This window comes from Peromyscus californicus, unplaced genomic scaffold (assembly GCF_007827085.1).
Source record: "Peromyscus californicus insignis strain IS unplaced genomic scaffold, ASM782708v3 Scaffold_3__1_contigs__length_106647218, whole genome shotgun sequence".
Classification (NCBI taxonomy): domain Eukaryota; kingdom Metazoa; phylum Chordata; class Mammalia; order Rodentia; family Cricetidae; genus Peromyscus; species Peromyscus californicus.
In genome coordinates, this window is record NW_026294551.1 from 53,693,537 (window position 1) to 53,718,878 (window position 25,342).

Below are 25,342 nucleotides of genomic sequence, written 5' to 3' on the forward strand. Positions count from 1 at the left end.
AAGCATTATAATGCTGGACCATCTCCATGAAGCCTGGAGATGAGAACACCACTTCTGCATGTAACTCAGCCCAAAGTTCTACGTGTAACTCCACCTATGCACAAGAGGGCCAGGGATGGTTTTTCTGCACGTCCAAGAGCAGAACTGGATTTCAATAGCACCACTAACAGTACCACACCCAGAACGTGGATTCTGGGGCTTTGCAGAATGCCTGGTTCCTTCCTGTCAATCTCTGTGCCCAGCTATTCCTTCCCTTCCTCATGACTCACCCTAGGAGGTAAAGTAGGAATATAGCCTAGCTGGCCAGTAGAGTGAGCGAGGAAGGTGCCTGGGTCTCCAGAAAAGATGGCCTGCAGATTCGCTCTCGTTCTTTGCCCCCACACTTCTACACACCCCCAACTCCCTCCACCTTACATCATCATCATCATCATCATCATCATCATCATCATCATTATCAAAACAGAAGGAAATGGGAGCCAAGTATGTTAGCTTTTATTGAAGTCACTGGGCTCAAAGACAGGTGAACAGTGGGATGCAGGTGGGCAGGAGGAGAGCTGGAGAGAGGACATACACACCCAGGCTAGAGTTCCTGTTCTCAGAAACTCAACTAGATATCCCGGTGAGCGGGGCTGATTCTTCCCCTCCCCTGAGAAGCACTGGGAGCAAAGGGGAGTGCATGGCAGATCCAGGCACCCACCCCTTCCGTCCCAGTTTTCAGAAAAGGAAGCTGGGGTCCCGGGCTTGGGAGAAAGGGGGAATGAAAGAGTTATCACAAGTGAAAGACTGTGGGTTTGAGGGGGACGTGGAAGGAGGGCTCAGAAACTCAAGCTGGGCATCCCAGTGTGGAAGGAAGATTCCCACATGAAGGGAAGGAAAAGGGCCCTTTCCAAGGGGTGTATTGTGCATTTGACTTTAATCAGCGGCTTTCACCTGAACACTGCTGTACTGGTCCCTCACAGCTCAGGGCCTGTTTATATAATATATAATATGAGGGCCATCTTGGTCCCATAGGCAGAGAAAGTTCAAGATGAGGGAGGCAGGAAGGGACTGGAAGGCCCTAGGAAGACGATGGCCTTCCCTTTAGTTGGAACTTCTTTTCGTCGGGGATGGTGTGAAGTGGGGTTTAGATAGAGACACTGTTCTCGATGAGGGGAGGGTCCAAGTAGGTATAAGGTAGTGCCAGGCTCTGGTTGCGTTCCCTGATGTCCCTGGAGATCTGTGCCAGGCAGTTCTGGAAGGCCGCAATGCTTTGCTGTGGGGCCTCCTCTGTGAAGTGTTCATCTGGGTAAGTGCCCAGAGGCCTCTAGAAGAAAATAGGTCGAGATGTTAGGAAGATATTCAAGATGAGACAGATGGTAATGAAGGTTCACATGTCAACAACTAAAGTCAAGGTGTTATCTAAAGACATATGTCGGTTACCGCCATGGAGAACATGAGCCCTTCAAACCACAGCCCCAACCCACCACTTCACTGCAGCATGATTCAGAACAAGCCCCTGTGGTACTCTGAATGAGAATGGCCCCCAACAGCTCGTATATCTGAATGATGGAACTGTTTGGGAAGGATTTGGAGGTGTGCCCTTGTTGGAGGAGGTGTGTCACAGGGGTGGGTTTTCAAAAGCCCACGCCATTCCTAGTTTTAAAACACCTTGCCATGTGTGGTAGTACACGCCTTTAACCCCAGCACCAGGGCCGAGGCAGACAGATCTCTGTGAGTTTGAAGCCAGAGCAGTCCTCATAGTGAGTTCAGGACAGCCAGAGCTACATAGTGAGACCCTGTCTCAAACAAACAAACAAACAACAACAAACAAAACAAACAAATGAAAACAACATCTTGAGCTTGTGGATCAGATGCAAGCTCTCAGCTACTGCTCCAGCACCATGCCTGCCTGGTGCCATGCTCCCCGCCATGACCATCACGGACCCTAACCCTCTGGAACTGTGAGCCCTCACTCAATTAAATGTTTTCTTTTATAACTTGCCTTGGTCGTGGTGTTTTGTCACAGCAATAGAAAAGTAAGACAGCCCCAGTCCCAGAAGCCTGTGAAGTACAGAGCACAGACTGTGACTTGGGCCCCAGCAACCTAGTCGGAGTGCTCCCCCTCCTGACAGTCCTCGTCATGTCACTGACTCTGAAAGTCGATTCCTGGATCTCAAAAAGGAAGACTGAAGAAAAGTTTTAAGTCTAGCCCCTCCTCACCTCCACCCTTTAAACTCAAAGAACACGATCACAATCACCATTCAACAGAGGTTAGCAAACATATTCCAGAAAATAGGTCCAAGAATATATTTGTCACCACATAGGTTTACTAAATCCAACCCCTGAGGACAACCAGCATCCTGGTTCTGAGGTCTTTTCAATCATCTGACATCATGTATATATGTGTGTGTGTGTGTATGTATATATAATATATATATATATTCATCACTATCACCATAACAATGCCACACTTTGCCACGTGACCACCACAATCATGGAATCTCACAGAGAACTTCAGTCAATGCCATCCTGTGTATAGGATTGTCCTTCCAAGATCACTGTCATATCACAGGTCACTGTCAAAATGTATGGGTCCTGCCAGGCGGTGATGGCACACGCCTTTAATCCCAGCACTCAGGAGGCAGAGCCAGGTGGATCTCTGAGTTCAAGGCCAGTCTGGTCTACAGAACAAGATCCAGGACAGGCACCAAAACTACACAGAAAAACCCTGTCTCGAAAAACAAACAAACAAACAAACAAATAAATGCAAGGGTCCAGTTTCCTAACCTTTATACAACACCAGTGCTACTGATACCTTAACATTCCTTGTTCCCCTTTGATTGCATTGGTGAAGGCCTTCAGACTAATGCTAAATAAAAGCAGGAAGAGTGGGCATTATTTTCTTGTCCCTGATTTTTTTTTCCTGTCTTTTCTTTTTTCCCCACTGAGACAGAATTTCTCTGTGTAGCCCTGGCTGTCCTGGAACTCACTCTGTAGACCAGGCTAGCCTCGAACTCAGAGATCCACCTGCCTCTGCCTCCTGAGTGATGAGATTAAAGGCTTGCGCCACCACTGCCCAGTTCTTGTCCCTGATTTTAAAAAGACATCTATTATTTCATCATAAACACAGTGTTTTCTAAAGATAAGCTTTAGGGCCAGGCAGGTGGATCTCTGTGAGTTTGAGGCCAGCCTGGTCTACAGAGCGAGTGCCAGGACAGCCAGGGATGTTACACAGAGAAACTTTGCCTAGAAAAACAAAACAAGCAAACAAAAAGGTATGCTTTAGTCAAAATTCCTTCATGGGAGCTTCGTTCGAAACAGCTTTTATCAGTAATGGTTGATTGCACTGATCAAGCAATTTTTCAGCCAGTGTTGGGCTAATTATACACTATGCCTCGGTGTCGATGGGACAAATGATGTCGCTAAGTTTCATGAGGTGAACCAACCTTTCATTCTTAGAATAAGCTAGACCTTGCCATGGCACATTGTTGTTTACCACATAGTACTTGCCTTTACTGGCTGATACATTTTTAAGATTGTTGGAACTAAGTAGGGGAGTTTATAATTTCATTTTCTTAATTACAGCTGACACTTTATGTGAGCCATCACAACCATACAACAACCCTTAAGACGGTCTTTTATCAGCCTCGCTTTATAGATAAAGAAATTGAGGCTTAGTGTGGCCAAATTAGAGAGGTCACAAAGATGTTAAGTGTGAACCCGGGACTGGAGCCCTCTAATGAGATCCACCTCCCTTAAGGTCACAGCTTCTCCTAGTTGGAGAATCAGGCTCCCATGATTGAGGAAGATTCTGCCTTGTCCTGTGCTTCTAGAAGTCTGAAAGACAGAGGAACTGGGCGAGGTTGTGTTTCCATTGCCTTTGATCCCAGACTAGAGCAGGTGACTTCTGCAATTACCATCCTGCGCTGTCACACAGCCCTTCTGTATGGTCTGCATCTCTTCTAAAACGTCGGTTGTCTAGGTTGTCTTAGAAAATCATAGCTTTCATCCAGGTTTCCAACTTTGTGTCCATGAAACTGTAAGCTGTATAGTATGACAATTTTAAAACTTCCTCTGCATTTTCTCCCTTTCCTATTCCCAGTGTGTATTCATGTTCTTGATTAGAAGAAGAGAGGGGGCAGCTGTTGAAAGCTAGGCTCCCAACCAAAAGGTTAAGAATTGTTTATGATTTCTTTATAGTACTAGCCTTTGTTCAGCCTGTAGCTCAGGTTGCCCTGGAAGTCACTGTATAGCCCAGGCGGGCTTCAAACTTGCAGTAAGCCTCCTGATTCAGCCTCTGGAATGACAGGTATGAACTACCACACCTGATTTATTGTTAGCTTAAAAGAAAAAAAAAAGACAGAAACGGACTCAGGGGTTAAGAGCATAGATTATTGTTGCAGAGGACCTGACTTTGGTTCCCACCACCCACGTTCAGCAGCTTACAATCACCTGTTACTCCAATCCAGATGATCTGGCACCTTCTTCTGGATTCTGTGGGCACCTGCACTCACATGTGCATGTATTTACACCCATATACACATTACTAAAATAATAAAATATATTTTAAAAGTACAGCATGGTAATACACTCCTTCAATCCCAGCACTGAGGAGGCAGAGGCAGGAGGATCTCTGTGAGTTCAAGGCCAACATGGTCTACAGAGGGAGTGCCAGGACAGCCAGGGCTACAATGGAGACCTGACTCAAAAAAAAAAAAAAATACAGCTTTATGTTTTATTTATCACACTGATACCTAATTTCTAAAAGTATAGTATAATCACGAAAAGAGCAGAACACAGCAACATGACAGACTAAATTCAAAGCCACCACATACTTGCTTTGTGAGCTAAGCAAATTGCTAGACTTCTGAACCTCAATTTTCTCCCCTCCAGATGTTCACCAGCACTATACTAAGCATCTTAAATATAGCTGCTTACTTGCTTTGTATTGTTTGTTTGTTTGATTGATTGATTGATTTTGAGACAGGGTTTCTCTGTGTAGTCCTGGCTGTCCTGGAACTTACTCTGTAGACCAGGCTGACCTCAAACTCAGAAATCCACCTGCCTCTGCCTCCTGAGTCCTGAGATTAAAGGCGTGCACCACCTTTTGTATTTTAAGATACTATACTTTATATCTGATTCAATGATTGAGACACAGATCAAAGGAACAGCAAGGGGCAGGGTCTAAGGATAAGTTCCTGTGGTCCCCATAGTAGAAGATGGTAAGTGAAAATTTTCTAGGAAAGGGTCAAAGAGATGGACTAGTAGATAAAAGGGCTTGATGCCCAGCAGGGTGCCTTGAATTTGGGGTGGGTAGGAGAGCACTGACTCCCAAAGTTGTCCTCTGACCGCCAACACATGCCCAGGAATGTGCACCCCACCCCCCAATAAATAAATACATAAATGTAATTTTTAAAAACTTGCTAGGAAGAGTTGGGGAGGTACTTCAATGTACTGTGGTACATGCCTATGGTCCTAATCTCGCTAGAGGCTGAAACAGGAGAAGGACTTGAACCTAGGACTTCAAGGCCAGCCTGGGAAACACTGAGAAACTTGTTTCAAAAATAATCATTTTTAAAAGATTAATCGTGCTTATTTTATATGTATGAGTGCTTTTGCCTACATGCATGTATGTATATAACACAAAAATGTTTAGTGCCCACAGAGGCCAGAAAGGATGTTGGATCCCCTGGAACTGGAGTTACAGACAGCTGCTAGCTTCCATGTGGATGCTAAAAACCAAACTTGAGTCCTCTGGAGGAGCAGAAAAAGTTCTAACTACTGAGGTATCTCTCCTGATCCTCAAAAAAAAAAAAAAAGACACAGGAGTTGTGGTACACAGCTTTAATCCCAGCAATTGGGACACAGAGGCAGGAGGATCTCTGTAAGGTACAGGCCAATCTGGACTACTCTGTGAGCTCCAGGACAGCCAGGACTACATAAAGAGACTCTTTCTCGAAAAACAAAAACAAAAAAAACAAAAAGCAAAACAAAACAAAACAAAGAATAAAAATTTAAAGAAAGAAAAAAGTTGCTAAAGAGATTAAAAAAAATCTGCCATATTTCTAGCCAAACAAAGCCAACCATGAGAAATGAGGGCGTTCACAGGTGACGTGTGACCCTGGCTTGAAGGCAAGATCAAGAAGTCAGAGTGGCGTGATGGGACAAGGCAATATGTGAATGGCCATGATGGTAACCGATGATTCAATCGCTGCTCACTTTAGCCTCAACTCCTTAGCTGCCTCATCTCCTCTCTCCAAACCTATCCCTCTCTGCCACTGACACAGCCAGTCGAACACCCTTGCTGAAACAAATTAAGTCATGTCACTTCTCATTTAAAAGCCTTGAGTGGCCTCATTGTCCTCTGAATAAATACTATGTAAAGTCCCACCTTACCCTTCACCCTGCCCTGCCGTGTCACTTCCCTGAACCTCAGTGATCATAAGAACACACTAGACTCTCCCTTCCACTCCTGGGTATCCCTCCCTTTGCCTAGAAACCAAAGTTGGCCCTCCTCTGCCAAACTCCTACTTGTCCCACAGGTTTCAGCTTGCATGTCACCTATTCCATGAAGCTTTCTTGGGTTTCACAAGGCTCTATCCTTGCCTCTATCCCAGTACTTAACAATATGCATTGCTTCCCACCAATGCCTGGTACACCATGAGTACTCAGGAAGAGATCTTGAATGGAGGATTAATATAGGAGTACTTCCAACAATACTCTGATGTCCCTCTTCATTCACCTGTATGTCACATGAAGGTGTTAAGAGGGTGGGGGTGGGGGTCTCATTCAACCTTATATACCTAGCATCAAGCACTATGCTGACATGTGGGAGGAACCCCGTGTTTAATGCTTGGGTAGATCAATGAGTGGTTGGTGGATGAATGCGTGATTAGATGGATGGATGGATGGATAGATGGATGGATGGATGGATGGATGACTTGTAAATCACATAGAAGTTATAACCTAGCCGCTAAAGGGCATTTGCTTCTATGTGTGTCCTTGGAGATCAAGTATCATTTTCTGTGAAGACAAAAGGACTCTCACGGCGTCTGAGCAGTGGACACTAATCCCAGCAATCAGCCTTCAACCCTCCTCCTCCAGAGCACTCCATGGCCTAGGCCCCGCAATGCCCAACCTCTGCCCCACACCTCCATGCACACACCTGGTCCTTGGGCTCCTGACTGATCAACCAGAAGAGGAGAAGGCTGCTACAGGTGGTGTTCACTTCTGGGAGGGTGTCTAGGTAACTCTTCATTGTTGTAGTCCCCTTAGTCTGAGGAGGGGGCTGCCTCATAGATGATGGGGCATTGGGCATCCAGGCCCCAAAGTCATGCTGTGGAGAGACCCCCAGCACCCCAATTGGATGAACATAAGCATCCTATCATTCCTGATCCTGCCTCCACTATCCCAGATCTCAAAGTTTAGAAGTGAGAAGACTATGGAAAGTCCCAGAAGTGGGCCATAAGCCTAGCTCACCCCCTGTCATTCTCCACCCAGTGTTCCAAGACTGGGTAGAATGAGTCACCCTGGAGGGAGGAGAACCCAGAGAGGAGGTAATCCTGGACAAAGGCCTTGGGCTGGCATGCCTTGGAGCAACTTGATGCTCTGTGTAGCCAGTTCTTGCCAAGGTCAAGTTCTATTTCCAATATAAGCTCCCCAGAGTCCCCATTGTCACTCTGGATGCAGCTCCACCCAGCCATCACTCAACACTAGCCCTTCACTCCACCCAGTCTCCACTCCAACCCTAATGGCAATCATAATCCCACCCCAACCCTGACCCACCCATGCGCTCAACCAGAACTCTGACCTCAAGTCCATTGCCAAGCCTAATACACCTTTGGAACTTAACACCTTGGGTGGCCCAGTGCCCCTAGGCCTGCTCTCCCCAGCCTTACCTGCCCACTATTGACTGCAGCGTGCTGGGCGGAGCAGTTAAAGATGATTGCAGTGAGATACTTCACGAGCTCTCCTGGAGTGCACAGCCGGCTTGGGAAGCCTGGGTGTGGAGAAGAAAGGAAGAGGGCGTGGATGTGGATTGGGAGGCACAGGGTTCCCTGGGGTTTCTCAGTACAGGGGCTCACACTACAGGAGAGTGAAGGATTAAGGGCTAAACATGGACTACAACTATCCGGACACTAAAATTAGTGCCAAGGTGGCCACCACCAAGGGCTCTGGTCTTTGAAGGGGGTCAGGATAGGATCTGGTTGCTAGACTAGAAAATGATGAAAAGCCGGGCTCCTGACAGAGCCCAGCACCAAACTGCCTCTCTCTGACTTGGAAGGCGCTTCCATCTCTACATCCATCTCTAGCCTATATTAGCAACTTGAAGAATTAGTTCAACTCATGTTACCAACATCCACGCAAGACACCACCAGGAAGGCATCCTCTGCCTGGCTTAGCAGAAGAGGTGGTTGACCAGAGCATGTTACTGGAAAGTGCAGTGAGGAGGGCTGAAAGGGAGATTAAAGGAAGAGTCTGGATCCTAGGGAAGGCGCACAGGACCGAAATAGGAGCTAGGACCACATCATCCCAGGAAGAGGAGTCCCTGTGTTCTCCACCCCCACCCGCACCCCCCCACCCGCCCCGCCCCACCTCCCTGGTTGAGGCATAGGTGAGATTTAAATAAAGAAAGCTGACAGAGGCCAAGTGCAGAGGTCTGCATCCACAGTCCCAGATTTGGGGGAAGTTGAGGCAGGGCTGCTTGAACCTAGGAGTTCAAAGCTGATTGGGCACTGCAGTGAAATCTCATCTCAAAAACAAACAAACAAAAAAGGGCCAGCCAAATGGTGAAGGACCATGTTAATCAAGCCTGAAAACTTGAGTTTGACCCCAGGGGGCACACACGGTGAAAGGAAAGAACCAGCTCCTTCAAGTCGTCTTCTTGACCTCACATTTACGCCATGGTGTGCACGTCTTTACTCACACTTATGCATCACACGCATGCACAGACAAAATAAATAAATGTAATAAAAATAAAAAATAAATAGAACAATAAAAATTATTTAAAAAGATAACGCAGAAGGGCTGGGGGCGTGACTTAATTGGTAGCGTGTCTTTTTGTTGTTGTTGTTTTTGTTTTTGTTTTTCGAGACAAAGCTTCTCTATGTAGTTTTGGTGCCTGTCCTGGATCTTGCTCTGTAGACCAGGCTGGCCTCGAACTCACAGAGATCCACCTGCCTCTGTCTCCTGAGTGCTGGGATTAAAGGCGTGCGCAGCCACCACTGCCCGGCTTTTTTTCTTTTCTTTTGTTTTTTTTTTTTCTTCCTTTTTTTTTTCTTATGTTTGATCCCAGCACAGCATGGCTGTACTCCCAGTATTCCAGAGTGGAAGTAGGAAGACCAGTTCAAGGTTATCCTTGGCTACTTATTGAGCTTAAGGCCAACCTGAAATATATGAGACCATGTCTCGAAACAAATAGATCAGTAAGTAAGTGACTAGCAGAAGAGAACATTGTCAGGCTGAGCTCAGTCCTCCATCTTGCTTTCTTTGTACCACACAGACCTCATCCAAGTCCATGGCTTTACTCCCTTGCTCTGAGGAATGAAATCACAGCTTACTAAAGCGAGACAGGAGAGTTGAACCAGTAATAGCCAAACCCCAATGTGGGTCTTAAGGAGAAAACAAACATCCCAGGGGGAGGAGCATGAATTTTGGTACTAGCAGAGTGTGTGTGTGTGTGTGTGTGTGTGTGTGTGTGTGTGTGTGTGTGTGTGTAACTGATCCCTCTCAGATGCCAAGGGACAACTGCACTTTTTTTTGTTTTTGTTTTTTCAAGACGGGGTTTCTCTATGTAACAACTCAGGCTGTCCTGGAACTTGCTTTGCAGACCAGGCTGGCCTTGAACTAGAGATCTGCCTGCCTCTGCCTCCTGAGTGCTGGAATTAAAGGCTCAGGCTACCACCCAGCTTTTTATTTTTTTAAATTTATTTATTTATTTTAAAAAAACAAGGTCTGTATGTAACCCTAGATGTCCTGGAACCTGGAACTCACTCTGTAGACCAGAGTGGCCTCAAACCCATGGAGATCTACCTGCCTGCCTCTGCCTCCCACGTGCTAGGATTAAAGACACCATGTCTGGCCGGCCAACTGTATTCTTTATCCAGTTGCTCAGATCAAATCTGTGTGCTCACGCCTCCTCTTATCTGCCATTGTAGCTATCAGCAAAGACTTCCAGAGGCCCGTCTTTCCTGTCCTCCATGTTGTCGCGTCACCAACATCTCTCCCGTCACTTCCACCCTTTTCCTTTGTGGGGCTAAATCAGGTGGAGGAGGAAAGTATAGCACATACAAGGCCCCGAATTAGATCCCCATCTCACACACACACACACACACACACACACACACACACACACACACACACACATCAGGTGATGTCACCTTTCACTAGAACCTTCTAAAGAGTTCCCCTGTGGCTCACTTTACCTGCTCCTTTCTTCCCTTTGCTTACTCTACTCCGGCTACATAGCCTTTGTGATATTCCTTAAACATACTGGTATAGCCGGACCCCAGGGCCTTTGCACCTACCTTACCCCTGCCTGAGTATTCTCATTCCAAATCCACACAATGAGTATCCTCAACCCCATGAGATCTCCACCCAATGTTTCTGAGCTCTAGCTCCTCAGTCTGTCTTTCTTTGGCTATCTACATGAAATATTCTCCCTAATGAGGTTCTGGTTTTCTTCCCAACATTCATAGCCATCTGACATATTTGTTGACCATTTCTGTCTCCTCCCCAAAGCATGGTAAGCTCCATTAAGAACAGAAGTTTTGCTGAGTGGTAGGGGGGGCATACCTTTAATCCCAACACTCAGGAGGCAGAGGTGGGAGGATTTCTGTGAATTTGTGGATAGCCTGGGCTATAGAACAAGTTTCAAGACAGGCAGGGCTACATAGAGAAACCCTGTCTTGAAAAAAACCAAAAAACAAACAAACAAAAAAGAACACAAATTTTGTCTATTTGGTCACTGCTAAACCCCAGCATCTAGAACGATACTTAATAAATATTAAGAGCCCTGTAATTATTGGTTGAGTAAAGTGAGTAGATGAGATAGTAAGGAACAGGAGTGGCAAGGCACGGGATGAGGAGGGTGAGGGGACTGGGTGGGGACCCGATTGATGCTAAGGCTGTGGTAGAGCAGGGGGACATGGGTTTCTTCGATGTTTCTGAGGACTGGCAGCGGCGGGGGTGGGGAGGTGGGGGATTGGAGGTGGGGGTGGTGGGTGTGTGTGTGTGTGATCCTCAGGCTTAATGAGTGAGCCTCAAGAGGCTGGGGGAGGGGAAACCGATGGACAAGCAGCCGGCACAATGCAGAATCCCTGATCTGGAACTAGGGTGCTGATGATGGGAAACCATGCAGACAATAAAAGATGAACCATCCAGCTGGTCCAGGAAGACAGAAGGGAGTATGAGCCAAAGAGCACTCAGAGGTCTAGAGTCAGACTGAGCACAGGGAGGACCAGTCACTAGCCCGGAGTGGGTCGGGATTCTCTGAACTTTCCATCATAGTCGATCATCTAAGTTTGGAAGTTGTTTTATAAAGAAGTCCCCACAACCCCGCCCCCCACAACCCTGCCCCCCCTGCCCCCACCCCCTGGAATATGTAAGCCCAAGTCCCTGACAGCTTAACAAATATGTTTAAGCTTTAAATTAAAATCCAGAGTAAGTTTGTACTGGTTGGAAGAGCTGTTGTCAATCTGAAGAACGTTGGAGTGTGAAGACTCATAGACAAGTTTAATACAGAGGGGAACTGACCCAGCAGTAATCAAATCTCAATTTGAGTCTTAAACAGGAAGCAAATAAGCCTGGGGAAACGAAGCGGCCAGGATCCTGATTAACAGTGGGTTTGCAAAACACAGGGAAAGGTCACCCTTTAAAATATCCGAGACAGATCTAGCTGTCATCACCTTAACCTAGAAATCACTCCTGGCCTTGTTAATGTCGAGACAAGCTGACATCAGGCACCTCTCAATATGATGCAAAGCACAGGACACAGCATCACCTGAGAAATATTCTTGCCAAAAATGTGCAACCTGTATACATTCCTTCCCATTTATCAAAACCACACAAGACAGGGACAAGATGGGTCACATATGAAAGATAAATTCAAAGGTGACACCTTGTCCAGCGTGAGCCTGGGCTTTTCTGTAACTGCGTGTTGTGTGACTATGAAAAGCAGGGGGCCAGGCATGTGGTGCATGCCTTTAGTCCTAACACTAGGTAGGAAAGGGCAGGCAGATCTCTGAGAGTCTGAGGCCAGCCTGGTCTTCATACAGAGTTCCAAGCCAGTATGGACTATAGTGAGACCTTGTCAACAAAACAAAACAAACAACAAAAAACTCCACAAAATGCTGCTTTCAGTTAAAAGAATCTTTAAAGTTTAAATAAAATGTGGTCCTTGGTTGGCTCCTATCCCAATTGGATCAATGGAGGAAAACAGAGCGAAATGGGGAAATGTGGCTATGGACTAAATGTGAGGGTGACATTGCTGAGTGCTGACGATTTTGGTAAGTGTAGGGCTAAGCGTATATAGCTCAGTGGTACAACACTTATCTACCATGTAGGAACCCCTGGGTTTGAGCTCCAGAACTACAAAAAGTTATCAAAATGGAACTGTGGGCCAGGTGTGGTGGCACATGCCTTTAATTCCAGTATTCCGTAGGGCACAGAGGCAGGCAGATCTCTGCAAATTGGAGGCCTGGGCTAGCCTGGTCTACCTATGGAGTTCCAGGCCAGTTAGGGCTACATAGCAAGATGCTGTCCAAATCAAACAAACTCCAGAAATAAAAGCAACAGATTAATCAAATGTGGCAAAATATTGTAGAATCTGGTAGGAAGGTAAAGGAGTGTTCACTAAGGTGGACTCTACTGTCCTCTATGTTTGAAAAATATTGTCTAAAAAATAAAAAAGTACAAAATTGCAAAGTGCAAAAGTGGCGCACACCTTTAATCCCAGCACTCGGGAGGCAAAGCCAGGCAGATCTCTGTGAGTTCGAGGCCAGCCTGGTCTACAGAGCGAGATCCAGGACAGGCACCAAAACTACACAGAGAAACTCTGTCTCGAAAAACAAAAAACAAAAAACAAAAAACCAACAACAACAACAAAAAAAGCACGAAGTCCTTCTGGATAGGACTGCAGTAGCAGCTCTATTTGGAGGTGACTTGAAACTACTCTCTTCCTTGGGTCTCCCCAGATAGACCAGGAGCAATCAGTCGGCTGAAAGCCACATCCCTACTGAGAAGATTCAGGCCAAGGTAAAGGAAATTGGTGGGTGGGCATTCCAGCCACTTTAATACAACCCAGACAGAAAGCTCAGTGGGTAAAGGCACTTGGTGCCTAACCCGATGCCCTGAATTCAATCCCTGGGACCCATCCATGCAGCGGAAAGAGAGAACAGACTAAGTTATCTACGCATGCACTGTTGTATGCCCTATACACACAAAACAAACAAAAAAATGTAATTAAAGATTTAAAAAATGAAAACAGCTGGTCACGGTGGCACAGGCCTTTAGTCCCAGCACTCAAGAGGTTGAGGCAGACTGACTGAGCTTGTGAGTTTGAGGCCAGCCTGGTTCCAGGCCAGTAAGGACTATATAGCGAGATCCTATCTCAAAACAATGAGAGAGAGAGAGAGAGAGAGAGAGAGAGAGAGAGAGAGAGAGAGAGAGAGAGAATCATTTTGAAAAGGCAATGCTGGATTTCTGAACCAGGAACTCTACCACTGGGATATGTAGAAAGGAGTCTCAGAGCCAGGATGGCCAAGAGTTAGGACCACCGGGGAGCAAGAGGTCTCATCTTCCCTGGGACTGAGAGAATACTAAGGAAGGAAGGGTGGTGTGGCACATCTGCTTGTCACTGCATTTAAGGAACAGAAACTGAGAGGAGCCATGCCAGAAGATAGGGAGGTGCTAAGGCTTAGTACGAGTGAGGCCTTGGGTTCAGTCCCCAGCAACACGTTAAATGTAATTTAATAGTATGGATTTCAGGCTGTTGAGATGGCTCAGAGGTTAAGAGCACTGGCTGCTCTTCCACAGGTCCTGAGTTCAATTCTCAGCAACCACATGGTGGCTCACAACCATCTATAATAAGATCTGGTGCCCTCTTCTGGTGTGCAGACAGAACATTGTATACATAATAAATAAAATTTTAAAAAATATATAGTGTGGATTCAGTAATAAGAACTGTTTATGGAGTACAGGTAGATAGATGAGGATGAGAATTGGATCAGCAAGAGCTTGTGAGTGGTGTGGATGAGGACAAAGAGGAATACCTGAATTCTCCCGGCCGAGGAATCCCTGAGTAAAAATCTCACCCACCCAGGCCTGCAGCTCAGAATCCTGAAGCACCGAGGCATCACTGGGGTAATAGTAGCTCACGATCTCTGAGACAAACCTGTAAGAAAAAAATGCTGGTACCCCTGGAGTGAGTGTGGGCCTAGGCCAAGGCCGGACATTGAGGCCCACTGACGTTCAGGGAGGGCGGAGGCAGATGGCCTTAGGAGGAGTCCCCAAAGTCAGGTGAGTTCAGTGGGACCCCTAGATCTAGCTGGAACCACTGCCCAGGCTCCCCTTCAGTCCCCTCCCCCTAAACCCCTAAACCAAGGAGGTTTTGGGTCTCCTCCAGGGAGGCAATGAAGAGGAGTCTACCTTGTTCTGCACCTGATTGTCTCAACAAGCCCTGATCCTCTGACTCCTATGGACAAGGTGCCCCTTCCCTTCCTCCCCTGCAGCTCACAGTCAGCGGCTAGCTCACAGGGAACCTGTCCGACAGTTCCCACTCTTGAGAGTGTCTTATGCTGGGTGGAATCTGAGAACTCCTAAAGACTCAAGAGCTCCAACTGGCATGAACACAGGAGCCCACGCTGCCCCCTGGGCCCGGAGACCTTGGTGGCTGGAAGGACCTGAGGGTCCCCACACCTCTCAATAGCCGCCCAGATCTTCAGGCCATCATCCCGGTAGTGGTAGTTGGGGATGTTCAGGACGCCGCGAGCCCGTAGGCTATCCGGAAGGCAGAAATCCGTGTAGGTGAAGTGGGCCAGCCCTGTGCTCATGAGGTAGATGAGGCCGCGCCGACCGATGGACGTGACCTAGGGACACAGCACACAGCTGGAGTTTCCAAGCTGGCTCACACCCCCACCTACAGTGTCCGGAGACCAGCTGGGACTCAGGGAGCAGCGAATGTGATTTATCAAGCAGTCAAGGACCACGAATCAAACACTCACACGGACCTGCCTAATGTAGGACTGAGGACCTACAGTGTGCGTGGGAGGGGACCTTGAGGTATTGATAACTACAGGAATGACGACACAGGAGAGATGAGATCTCAGGATCAGCTAGGAGCAAGCAGTGCTGAGCTAAGGATGTGCCCACTGAACCTACTTTTGAGGGTGTGTAGCCCACGGATGGGATTGGCCAGCTGGGTCAAGGCTTAGGGGAGGGGCAAACAGGAGATGTGCAAAGAGACTGTAGCTTATGGGAAGAGGCAGGAAAAGATTACACAAGGGTCTTGGGAGCAAGAGCAAGACTTGTGGGCGGGGCAAAGCACACTTAGGGGTGGGGCCTTATTGGCGGGGAGGCTGCACCGTGTCCACGAGGCCTTCTGGGTTGAGAAACGTGGCCCTTGCGATGGTGTTCACCTGCAGCGTGTATCGAGTGTGGGGAAGCAGGAGCTGAGAGAGGAACGAGGTCACTCGTGAGTCGAAGGTCCGGGAAGGCCTGCAGGCCCCGTCCCCTTTAGTCCTGCCCCTGCATCCCCGCGGACCTTGTAGATTGGATGACAGAGAGGTAGCTGACGCAGTGTGGCCATGGAGAAGGCCTCGCTTAGCAAATGCGTGCACAGAAAGTGCGTGTTGTTCTCGTGCACCAAGAACTCAGAGTTGCGCACCCACGTCTTGGCCAGCAGCCAGTCCAACTCGCAGTCAGTGGGCAGAAAGATGGGGCTCTCTGGTCCCGGTGTCTGGCTGAGCTGCGAAGGACAGTAGTAAGGGGTGTGACTCAAGCCTATTAGCCTGAGGCTCCACCCCCTAAAGTCTCGCCCCCCGGCTCACCTGGATGGCCAGCGGCAGCAGCACCCCCTGTGGGTTGAGCCACAGCAGGCAAAGCGGAGCGGCTACGTACTGTGGGCGGCCGTTTACGCAATGGACAGGGGCCTCCGCCAGGATCCAGTAATCCGCTAGGAAAATGTTCCCCCTCTACAGAAGGCACACAGAGACTTAACTAGCCCCCCGCCCCGTGTCCCTTTTTTCTCTCTGTTCTCTGCAACACGGAGGAGCTGAGGTCCCCAGGTCGAGAATCAGCAATTCTTGCTGCCTGCGCTAATGGCCAACGCTCGGTACCGCACCCTTCCCAGAATGTCCGGAATGAGGTCTAGATGAGTCTGTCCTTGTGTCATCCCTCACCTGGCCTCTGGGCTTGGACAAGCCAACTTCCTCTGCTCCTCCCCCAATACCTCGTCCATCCTACTCCCTCAGCTCAGAAGGAATCCCCTCCTGAGATCTGACCTCAGTGTATCCAACAACAGGAAAGTCAATACACAATGAGTTTGTCAGCCACTGCCCCAGCTTCGGAGAATGTCTGAGGGTTTGGCTGTCACAGAGAGACTAGGTTGTCATCTACTCCAATCCTCAGAGTTCCTCGTTCTTTGTAATCATTCCTGCTGGCCTGCCCTAAAGCAACCATCTTTGGCTTTAACACTTCGGATCGCTGAGACCCTAAAACAGGCCTCAGACCATCCCAAGTCCCACCTGGCCCTCCTCCGTATCTGTTCTTGAAAGGTAGACAGGAGTGCCCTGTGGGTGAGGCCCACAGACCTGGACCATTCCGCCTCTACCCTCCACATACAGCCCTGGTGCATAACGGCAACCCACCTGCCTCCCTCCTGTTAGGCCCCGCTGCCGAGACCCTCACCCACCTCCAGCTCTGTTTGTAGGCAAGTGCCTGGTCCCAGCAAAGGTGCCACCATGTCATTGGTGACAGGCAGCTTGCTTGGCAAGCTGGAGAGGCAATGGAGCATGACAGGGTTGACACCATTCAGGTACTGGTACCCGAAGAAGCTGTCCTCACACCAGTGCGCTGTGACGTACTCTGAGGGGATGGCAAGAGAGGGAACCAGTGGGTCTGGAAACGACGTTCCAAACTGGGGTCCTGCCCAGCCCTCTGCTCCTCATTATGGCTTCAGTTGTCCTCCCAGCAACGGTACAAGGTGGATGTAACTACACTTTCAGTTGAATGCTGGACACTGAGAGCCAGTAAGGCGGTGCGGCTTGCCCGCTCTAGTGGCAAGGCTGGGATTAGAACCAAATTCTCTCTGACCCCAAGTCCCAGAACACCAGGTCGTAGAAGTAGGGAAGGGAGTCATGTGGCCATGACCAAAATCAGGACTTCTTAAATGACCATGAGTCTCTTCTGGGTAAGCAGAGTTTCTCTATATCCTCTCTCCTATTCTTGTCTGAGGAGGTTCCTGGACTCCTGGGGGAAATCTAGAAAGACGCTACTGGTGAAGCCAGGAGCCCATCCCATTGGAATCTAGCAGCTGGCATGAACATGAGACACAGTAAAAGACAGGCAGCCCCCGCCTGGCTCCGCACACCTGAAGTGAAGGTCTTGTGACACCAGAAGATGTTCCGGATGTCATCCAGCTTCTTCCAGGAGCCCTTGCGGGCTAGCAGACCACGAATATTCATTCCCAAGGATCTGAGGGACAGAAGGTGAGAGCTGGGTGTGGGGACCAGTAGGAGAATCAATAGGGCCATTCCCAATTATAAGTGCCTATCAGCCCGCGTGGGAGAAAAGTCTAGCATTCAAGTGAAGCCCGAAGACTTCAGGGTCCTGCTGCAAACACAGCCATCCTTGAGAGGAAGGAGCGCATGTGCGCATGTGCGGGCAGAAGTGGTACCGCCCTCACTGGTGCTTTGACCTGTTTTCTTCAAACTTCCAAAACGCCTTTCTGACTATAAGCCCCACCGCCACGCCTGGTTAGGTCACGATGCTCCCTCCAGCAGCTTCCTATAACCCCAGCAATGCCTTCTCCCGCCCCATCCGTGCACCAGGCAAGACCAAGCAAAGCCTGTTTTCCAAACATAATCAGTAACATGCTTCGCTCGCTCCTGGACTGGTGAGAGTGGAGTTGACAACCTGTGGGATGTGCTTCTTCACCTTGTAGATGTCTCTACCGTCTGGTTTTTATTTTCCACCCATGAGCATCAGAGGGAGAAAAACATCTTGAAATAAGATTGGCTTCCCCTACCTCTCAAGCTGGGTCTCTGCTGGAAAGCCATCTCCTATTACTATAGGTCGGTCTGGTCTTCTAGGTGCGACTCAGACTCCGATCTGTGTATGAAGCTTTGCCTGACCTCCCCTGAAACCCATGCCTGGGAGCATTCCCAATGGAACTCGACTCCGTGTATCCTGCCATGCCCATCGCCTCGTAAGCACTCACCAAATGGGCTGAACTAAAAGAAAGGGAATGGAGCTCAAAACAAGGAGGTCTGTAGCGAGGGGTCACTAAGCTATATAGTTCCAGCTCCTCGGCTGGCTAAGGCAGGAAGGTCACATGATCAAGGCCTGCCCTACAGAGAAAAACTTCGAGAACACAGTCATGAAGGCAGAAGCTGAGGAGGCAAATAAGCAAAAACACACTTTTCCTTTCCACGGGCCTGCCACAAATGTCCTTCACAGTATACCTTGAAGTCATTCTTCATTTGACTCCCCCTAAATTCCTGCAAGCCTGCCTAAGAACAGCCCCCACTTCCCTCTGACCTTACTCAGAACCCCCCAACTGGTGATCCCATTCCTGCTTAGACCTTAACATCCTTCTCAGACTCAGCTTGGGGCTTCTCTACCTTCCCAGATGCCCCATGGTTCCGCCTGAGTTTGAGAATATATCCTTGTCCTGAAGTCTGAGGCACCTGTGGCTGGTGCACACGCCAATCATCACAGACCATCCTCTGTGACCATCTACACCCTCTTTCAGCTCTCTCTCTTTTTTTTTTTTTTTTTTGAAAGACTCATTCCAGACATCCATGTGCAGGTAATGAAGACCCAGTTCTTGCCTTGTCTTCCTGTGGGCCTCCACATGCCACTCCAGATGAGTTTTCTCATAGGACCCTTGGCTCACCGTCCCCACCCTGGACTCAGCCATCACTTGCTTTTCTCTCATTTCCTCCCTCCCAGGCTTGTGTCAATCCTGCCCTTCTAACGAAGAGCCACATCCTAAACCCAGCTGGCCTGCCTTCTTCATGTACCCAGGGGACCTATTGGACTCCTCCCTCTAGTCATATACACTTAAAATCCTAGCTGTGGACTTAAACTGATGACGCTTGTCCTGACATCACATTAACTATACACTATATAACTATATAACATGCCTCCTTAGTGATCCCATGGATTCTCTCTACCAAAGGCATCTCCTTGAAGGGACCATTGATCGATCGAGAGATTCTGTGCTCGGCATTATCTTACTTGTCTTTCCTTGAAACTTACGGTGGGGGTTGGAGAGATGGTTCAGTGATTACAGACACTAACTTCTCTCAAAGAGCCTGGGTTCCACACCAGTTCGCACATGGAACAGCTCAGAATCACCTATAACTGATCTGATGCCATCTTCTGGCCTCTTTGGGCACCTGCACACGTATGGCACACACTCACATAGACACACACATAAATTTAAAAATAATAATAAAATAAATTTTAGACTTATGAGGTCAGAGTGAGTGGGTCATTTTACCCTTCACGCTATTGTCCAGAGACTATGTAAAAATTAAGGTTACATTAGGCAGGACATGATGGTGCAGGCCTTTAATCCCAGCACTCCTCTGTGAGTTCAAGGCCAGCCTGGTCTACATAGTGAGTTCCAGGGCAGCCAGGGCTATGTAGAGAGACCCTGTCTCAAAAAAAAAAAAAAAATCAACAACAACAATTAAAGTTACATATCCAGAAAGTATGGGCTTTGGAGTTGAACCTGAGATGATCTGGCTTCACCTCCTCAAGATTTAAGGACAGAGCCTCTCTATAGCCTACTTCATATGGTCCCTGCGGCCATGCTCTGCCCAGGGTAAGTGTCCTGAGAGCAGGCATAGGGAAGGAGACTGAAGGACAAGGCAAAGGGAACCTAGGAGAAAGGAAAAGAAGGCGTGAAGATCTGTGGGAGGGGAAACGGGGGCAGAGAGAAGGGTTGGGAACTGTGAGGTGGCCATGGGATGAGCAGAAAGCAGGAACACGGTTCAGAAGGGCAGGGGAAGCAGTGGGCTCACACAGGAATGGCGGTGAAGATCAGTGAGGCTGTCTTGGTGGCTGAGTAGCGAATGTTGGGCTCCATGTGCAACAGAGATGGGAGGTCAACCTTCATGGGTAAGCCAGGCAGGTACCTGTTCCCAGAGCTGAGGAGAGGCAGGCACAGAGAACAGGAACCAGTCAGGGGACCTGTAGCCTGGCCCCCTTAATCCCTTTTCTCAGTCTTGTCCCAAGATTTTCTAGTTCTCTGCTCACTATTATCTCAACCTGCCCTTTCTGCTCCGGAGCAGAAGCAATGTCTTACCCTCTCCACTAAACACTTCAGGACCATCATGGTGCCCCCTCCTGCTCCTCAGAGGTGGACAAAACTGTACTCCTCATGGACTCTCCCTCCACACTGCCAGACTCCATCTCAATGAACGTCTGCATCCCTCCCCTCCACCTCCTTTCCAAACGTTGGTTCTCACTTGTCATCCTGGTCTGCACAAGGGATTGTCTTGGTCAAGGCAAATTTCTTATCTGACTCCATCTCCTCAAAGCTGCTGACATCCACCATTCTCGGGAAACCGGGGGCGTAGATCTTCCAGCTGCCCGGGGGAGGAGGCAGAACAGGTAGGTTAATCTTGGGATAAACAGGATCCTTAGCTTCTAAAAATACGACTTCGGGTGACCACTGCTGCTTTCTGCTTTCTAGATATCTTTGTGACAGAGAAAATTCTCTGTGACAAAGAACTGGATTTTCTCTGTGATGGCTCTGAACTTCAGATAGGGAGTGGAACTCCGCATCTTGTGTGTGCTAAGCACAGACCGTACTGCTGAACCACAGCCCTAAGACCTGGAATAGCACTTGAGGGTGACATAAATTCCCACACTGATTTAGAGATGGGCTCATATTATGATTAAGATAAACTGAGTGTGGTAACACGCACCCGAAATCCCAATAATTTGAAGGTTGTGATGGGCCAGCCTGGGCTACATTGGTAAGACATTCCCAACCCCAATCTCAAGAAAATAAGTAAATAAAAAGTATGGTGAGTTTGAGGGTACACTAAGATTGGTAAACTTTTGTCTGTTTTGTTTTGTTTTTTGAGACAGGGTTTCACTATGTAACCCTGGCTGTCCTGGAACCCACTCTGTAGACCAGCCTGGTCTCGAACTCAGAGAGTTCTCTGGGATTGAAGGTGTGCACCACCACTGCCTGGCAAGAATGGTAGATTATTATTAATACTGTTTCCAAATTGGGGATCTGGTTTACATCAGGGGCAGTCAGAGGATGAGAATGGTTAATGGTGTTGGATTTGGGGTTTGTTTTGTTGTTGTTGTTGTTGTTTAAAGGGGGATTGTTTGTTTGTTTTTTGTTTTTCAAGACAGGATCTCTCTGTGCCTTTTCTACCCTGGATCTCACTCTATAGACCAGGCTGGCCTTGAACTCACAGAGATCCACCTGCCTCTGCCTCCCAAGCGCTGGGATTACTGCCTGGCAGATTTGGGATTTTATGTGAGTGTGAGGGATCAAACTTGGGGCCTAGAGAATGCAGGCAAGCTCTCTACTCCTGAGCTAGAGCTACATTCCCAGCCCAAGATAACTGGTATTGGCATTCTGGGTCCAGACTCGGGGTCACTGTTAGAGTGGGATTGAGTTCCCACGTTTTTAACTGAAGTCAGAGTTAGGAACAATCTGAGTAAGGCTGAAGTGTGAATAAGAATGGGGCAAAAAGTCAAATTAGGCTGCCCTCACCGATAGCATTCCTGGCGGGCCTGGAGTTCCCGTTTCCTGTGGTCCAGAAGGAGGGGGAGAGAGTCCTGACAGATGGTTCTTGCTGTAGGGAATGAAAACCACTCTGCATATACATCTCTTTTCAAACAGTGCTTCCTACTGCAAGTGTTGTCTGAACCCTCTTGAGAGCAGTCTGCGCTGACTCCGTGTGCATCACTTCGGGGAATGTCCGTCCACCCTCTCTTTGTTTGTTCATCATGGATTTGAAGACATTACCACATCCCTCACTGTTCACGATTGCCTCCTTTCTAGATAATACTCTCCTTGAGGACAGAAGTCATGTCCCACTCATTGTTTGCCCTTCCAGTGTCTGGCGTGGCGCTTGGCATCATGTTCATAGCCTACACTGGATGACTGCTGAATAAATACATTTTAATAAAGCCCTCATGTTCTCTGATGGTGAGTGGGAACTGATAGTAAAGTCTATGGAAAGTGCATTGTAGGCTGTGAAATGATGTTCACTTTAATGTAGAATACCCTTCTCTCATCTCTGAGACATATCACAGCACACACACACACACACACACACACACACACACACAGATACACACAAGCAACCCTAGTGTTGCCTCTGTGGAACAGACACTTCTGGAAGCAGAAAGGCCTCACACCAGTATCCTTGAAATCCAAAATTCAATAAGAGAGCCTAACTCACTTCCCAGACACTTCATCCCCATCAGAAAAGCTAGAAAGAAGTAGGGCACAGGGTCTTTGTGGCTAAATTCTCTAAATGCCCATGGCTTTCCCACCTGTTGAAATCAGTTTGTAAGTTAATTACTTTTTGAGCTCTAGAAGAACATATTCTGGAGAAATGCAGAGGGATGCCATGGGATGTCAGCTGCCTGGTGTGAGATTATCTGTCTGCATCTGCTATCTCTGTCTATGTGTGCCTGTCTGTGTGTGCCTGTCTGTGTGTGCCTGTCTGTGTGTACCTGTCTGTATGTGCCTGTCTGTGTGTGCCTGTCTGTGTGGGCCTGTCTGTGTGTACCTCCAGAAGAAGAAACACTACTGAGAAAACTCAGAAGGCCCTTGCATGTTGGGGCTTTAGCAATGCTCTTTATCAAAAGCTATCTACTTGAGACCCCAGCATTCCTAACTCCAATCCTCTTCCCCACACCCTGCGTTCTGTGAGACTCGACTCCTAATCCCCAAAGAGAGGGCGCTTCAGTACTGTGCAGCCCTTGTCCCTAGCCCACCTGTTCCTGGTCGCAGCTCCACGGTGCAATAGCCCTCAATCCATTGATAGCTGGGGAAGTGAATAACGGTGCCGTCTGGGGTCGTGATACTGACTCGACTGCAGTACCAGGGGTCCTTGCAGAAGAAAGCGAAGCGCTCCTTGTGTAGGCGCAACAGCAAGATCTCACCCAGCTCCGCGGCACAGCGCACCTTGTACTTCTGAACCTGCAGTGGTGGAGGCAGCAGGCAAGCCAGTGAGAGGCGAGGAAGTGCTGAGGCGTCTTTGCACTTGGACGGGTGCAACAACACCTCCACTTATTCTGGCACGTAAGCCTGAGCGCTGGCTGATCCGTGTGGTTCCTTCGTGTGAACGAGAAAAAGAGCCTGTCTTCATCCATGCTGAAGCAGGCGCCATACTTAGTGCCTGTGCGGAGTTTTGCTGGAGTTCCTAGGCTCCTTGGCCAGTAGGGCACTTTTATGTAGGGCCACTAGCAAACTATCCTAGGGGCTGACAAAGGGAAGCAGACCCCTTCCAGAGAACAGGAAATCCATGGTCAGAGCCTAGTGTCAATAGTGGGAGGAGCCAGGCCAAGCAGTGATGGTGCGCGCCTTTCATCCCAGCACTCAAGAGGCAGAGGCAGTTCTGGCCAGCCTGGTCTACAGAGTGAATTTCAGGACAACCAGAGAAACCCTGTCTGGAAATAATAATAATAATAATAATAATAATAATAATAATAATAATAATAATAATAATAAAAGTGGAGGAGGAGGGGCCAAGAAGCCAGGGGAAGTCCCCAGAGCCCCTTCCAAGTGCTCCTTCTTCTCCACAGCCCTGTCTCAGAACAGTTGGCGTGGTTTATCATCACTCAAAAGGCAGGGACCACAAAGGAAGTGGTGACAAGGTTATATTGAGCATCTTGAGTTCATCACGGCTTGAGGAATCCAACAAGAATAACCCTGCTCTCCATCAGGTTCCCGGGTGAGGTCTGTTCCATAGAGGTCCTCCCATCTCTCCTGTGTACTCACCGATCCAGTGGCGAAATCCCTGCCCACACGATCCAGCTTCTGCTTAGGGCTCTCACCACAGGTGCCCACCAAAGTAGCGTAGATGTTGTCCAGTGTGCCAGCCTTCAGGTAGGAACCAGTGGTTACACACAGGCGGTAAACTGCCATGGTGGGACCCGACAACCCCAAAACAGAGAAGGTGAGCTACAGGTAGAACAGTGTCGTCTCCTGGGCAGCAGAAGGCTGGGGGGCTGGGGAAGGGCGAGCCTGAGGACGGGCCCAGCTCTGGGATGTCCCTGGGCTCGCTCTCTCGCGCTCTCTTTCTCTCCGGAGCTCCACTGGTAGCTCAGGAGTACTCTCCCCGCCCACAGTCTTGCACCTTAGTACTTGTTTGCTTGCCTCTGACACACACCGCCGGTCCCTCTGGCTGGCTCATCCAGATGGATATCAGGAGACTGGGTCCATTGGGGAGGGAGGGAAGAAGGGAGGAGGAACCAAATGCCGGGAGGGAGACAAGGAGGAGGTGACGCGTGTGTGACTGGGACACTACTCTGTGCCTGATCAGAGGCTTGACTAATGTCCTGAGGCCCATGTTCACCCACTCCCCTGTTTCCACCCAGACCCTTTTCCTCCTATTTCCAAACCAGAAATGGGCACCAGAGCACCCGAATTCCTACATGTGAATCAGCCATGTGAATCACACCGTACATCGGAAAGCTGCACCAATTCATAACTCACACGTGACCCCAGCAACAATCAAGTGAAGAGCGCACTCATCTCAGGTCGCGGCAGGTGGTCTTGTTCTCTCCATCCTGCCACCGACACACCCATTTCCTCCCCAAGCCTAGTTCCCTCTCTGTCCCCAGTTTTTGGTATTCCCGACCTCAATAGCGCCTTTGGAATAGGGCCTGCCAAGCGAATGGAGGCCCGCCCGACGGCATTTGGAGGCCCCCGTGTGACATTCTTGACGCTCCAAGTCCTCCCTCAGCCTGCCTGCTAGACCGTGGGAGGCAACCCACGTGCCCTAGGTGGCGGAGATCTAGGTCACCAGGGCCAGGGAAGAAAGACGGGCAGGACCAGGGGAACCCGTAGCCCGCAGCGGCCCCGCGTGGCAGGTCGAGGCACCTCGGGATTCCAGCCTGCGTGGCGCTCCCGCCCCTGCGACCTCCTTAGACA

The 25,342-nt window shown here is 48.8% G+C and overlaps 1 protein-coding gene across 2 annotated transcripts; it reads right to left on the reverse strand.

The window, feature by feature from the left end:
• Positions 1-470: 470 nt before the first annotated feature.
• Aloxe3 (arachidonate lipoxygenase 3) lies at positions 471-25,240 on the reverse strand. 2 transcript variants are annotated; one of them, XM_052757854.1, is made up of 15 exons: positions 24,188-25,240; positions 23,182-23,386; positions 21,947-22,028; positions 20,676-20,795; positions 20,229-20,354; positions 17,567-17,670; positions 16,889-17,061; positions 16,026-16,169; positions 15,740-15,943; positions 15,615-15,647; positions 14,896-15,065; positions 14,250-14,371; positions 7,878-7,978; positions 7,145-7,315; positions 471-1,303 (listed from the first exon to the last, which is right to left on the reverse strand). In XM_052757854.1, exons 1-15 carry the CDS (start codon positions 24,332-24,334, stop codon positions 1,124-1,126), a joined length of 2,082 nt encoding a protein of 693 aa, XP_052613814.1. In that variant the 5' UTR covers positions 24,335-25,240; the 3' UTR covers positions 471-1,123. The 2 variants fall into 2 exon arrangements, with proteins under 2 accessions (XP_052613814.1, XP_052613813.1); XM_052757853.1 differs by having other exon boundaries at positions 15,561-15,647; positions 24,188-25,238.
• Positions 25,241-25,342: the final 102 nt, after the last annotated feature.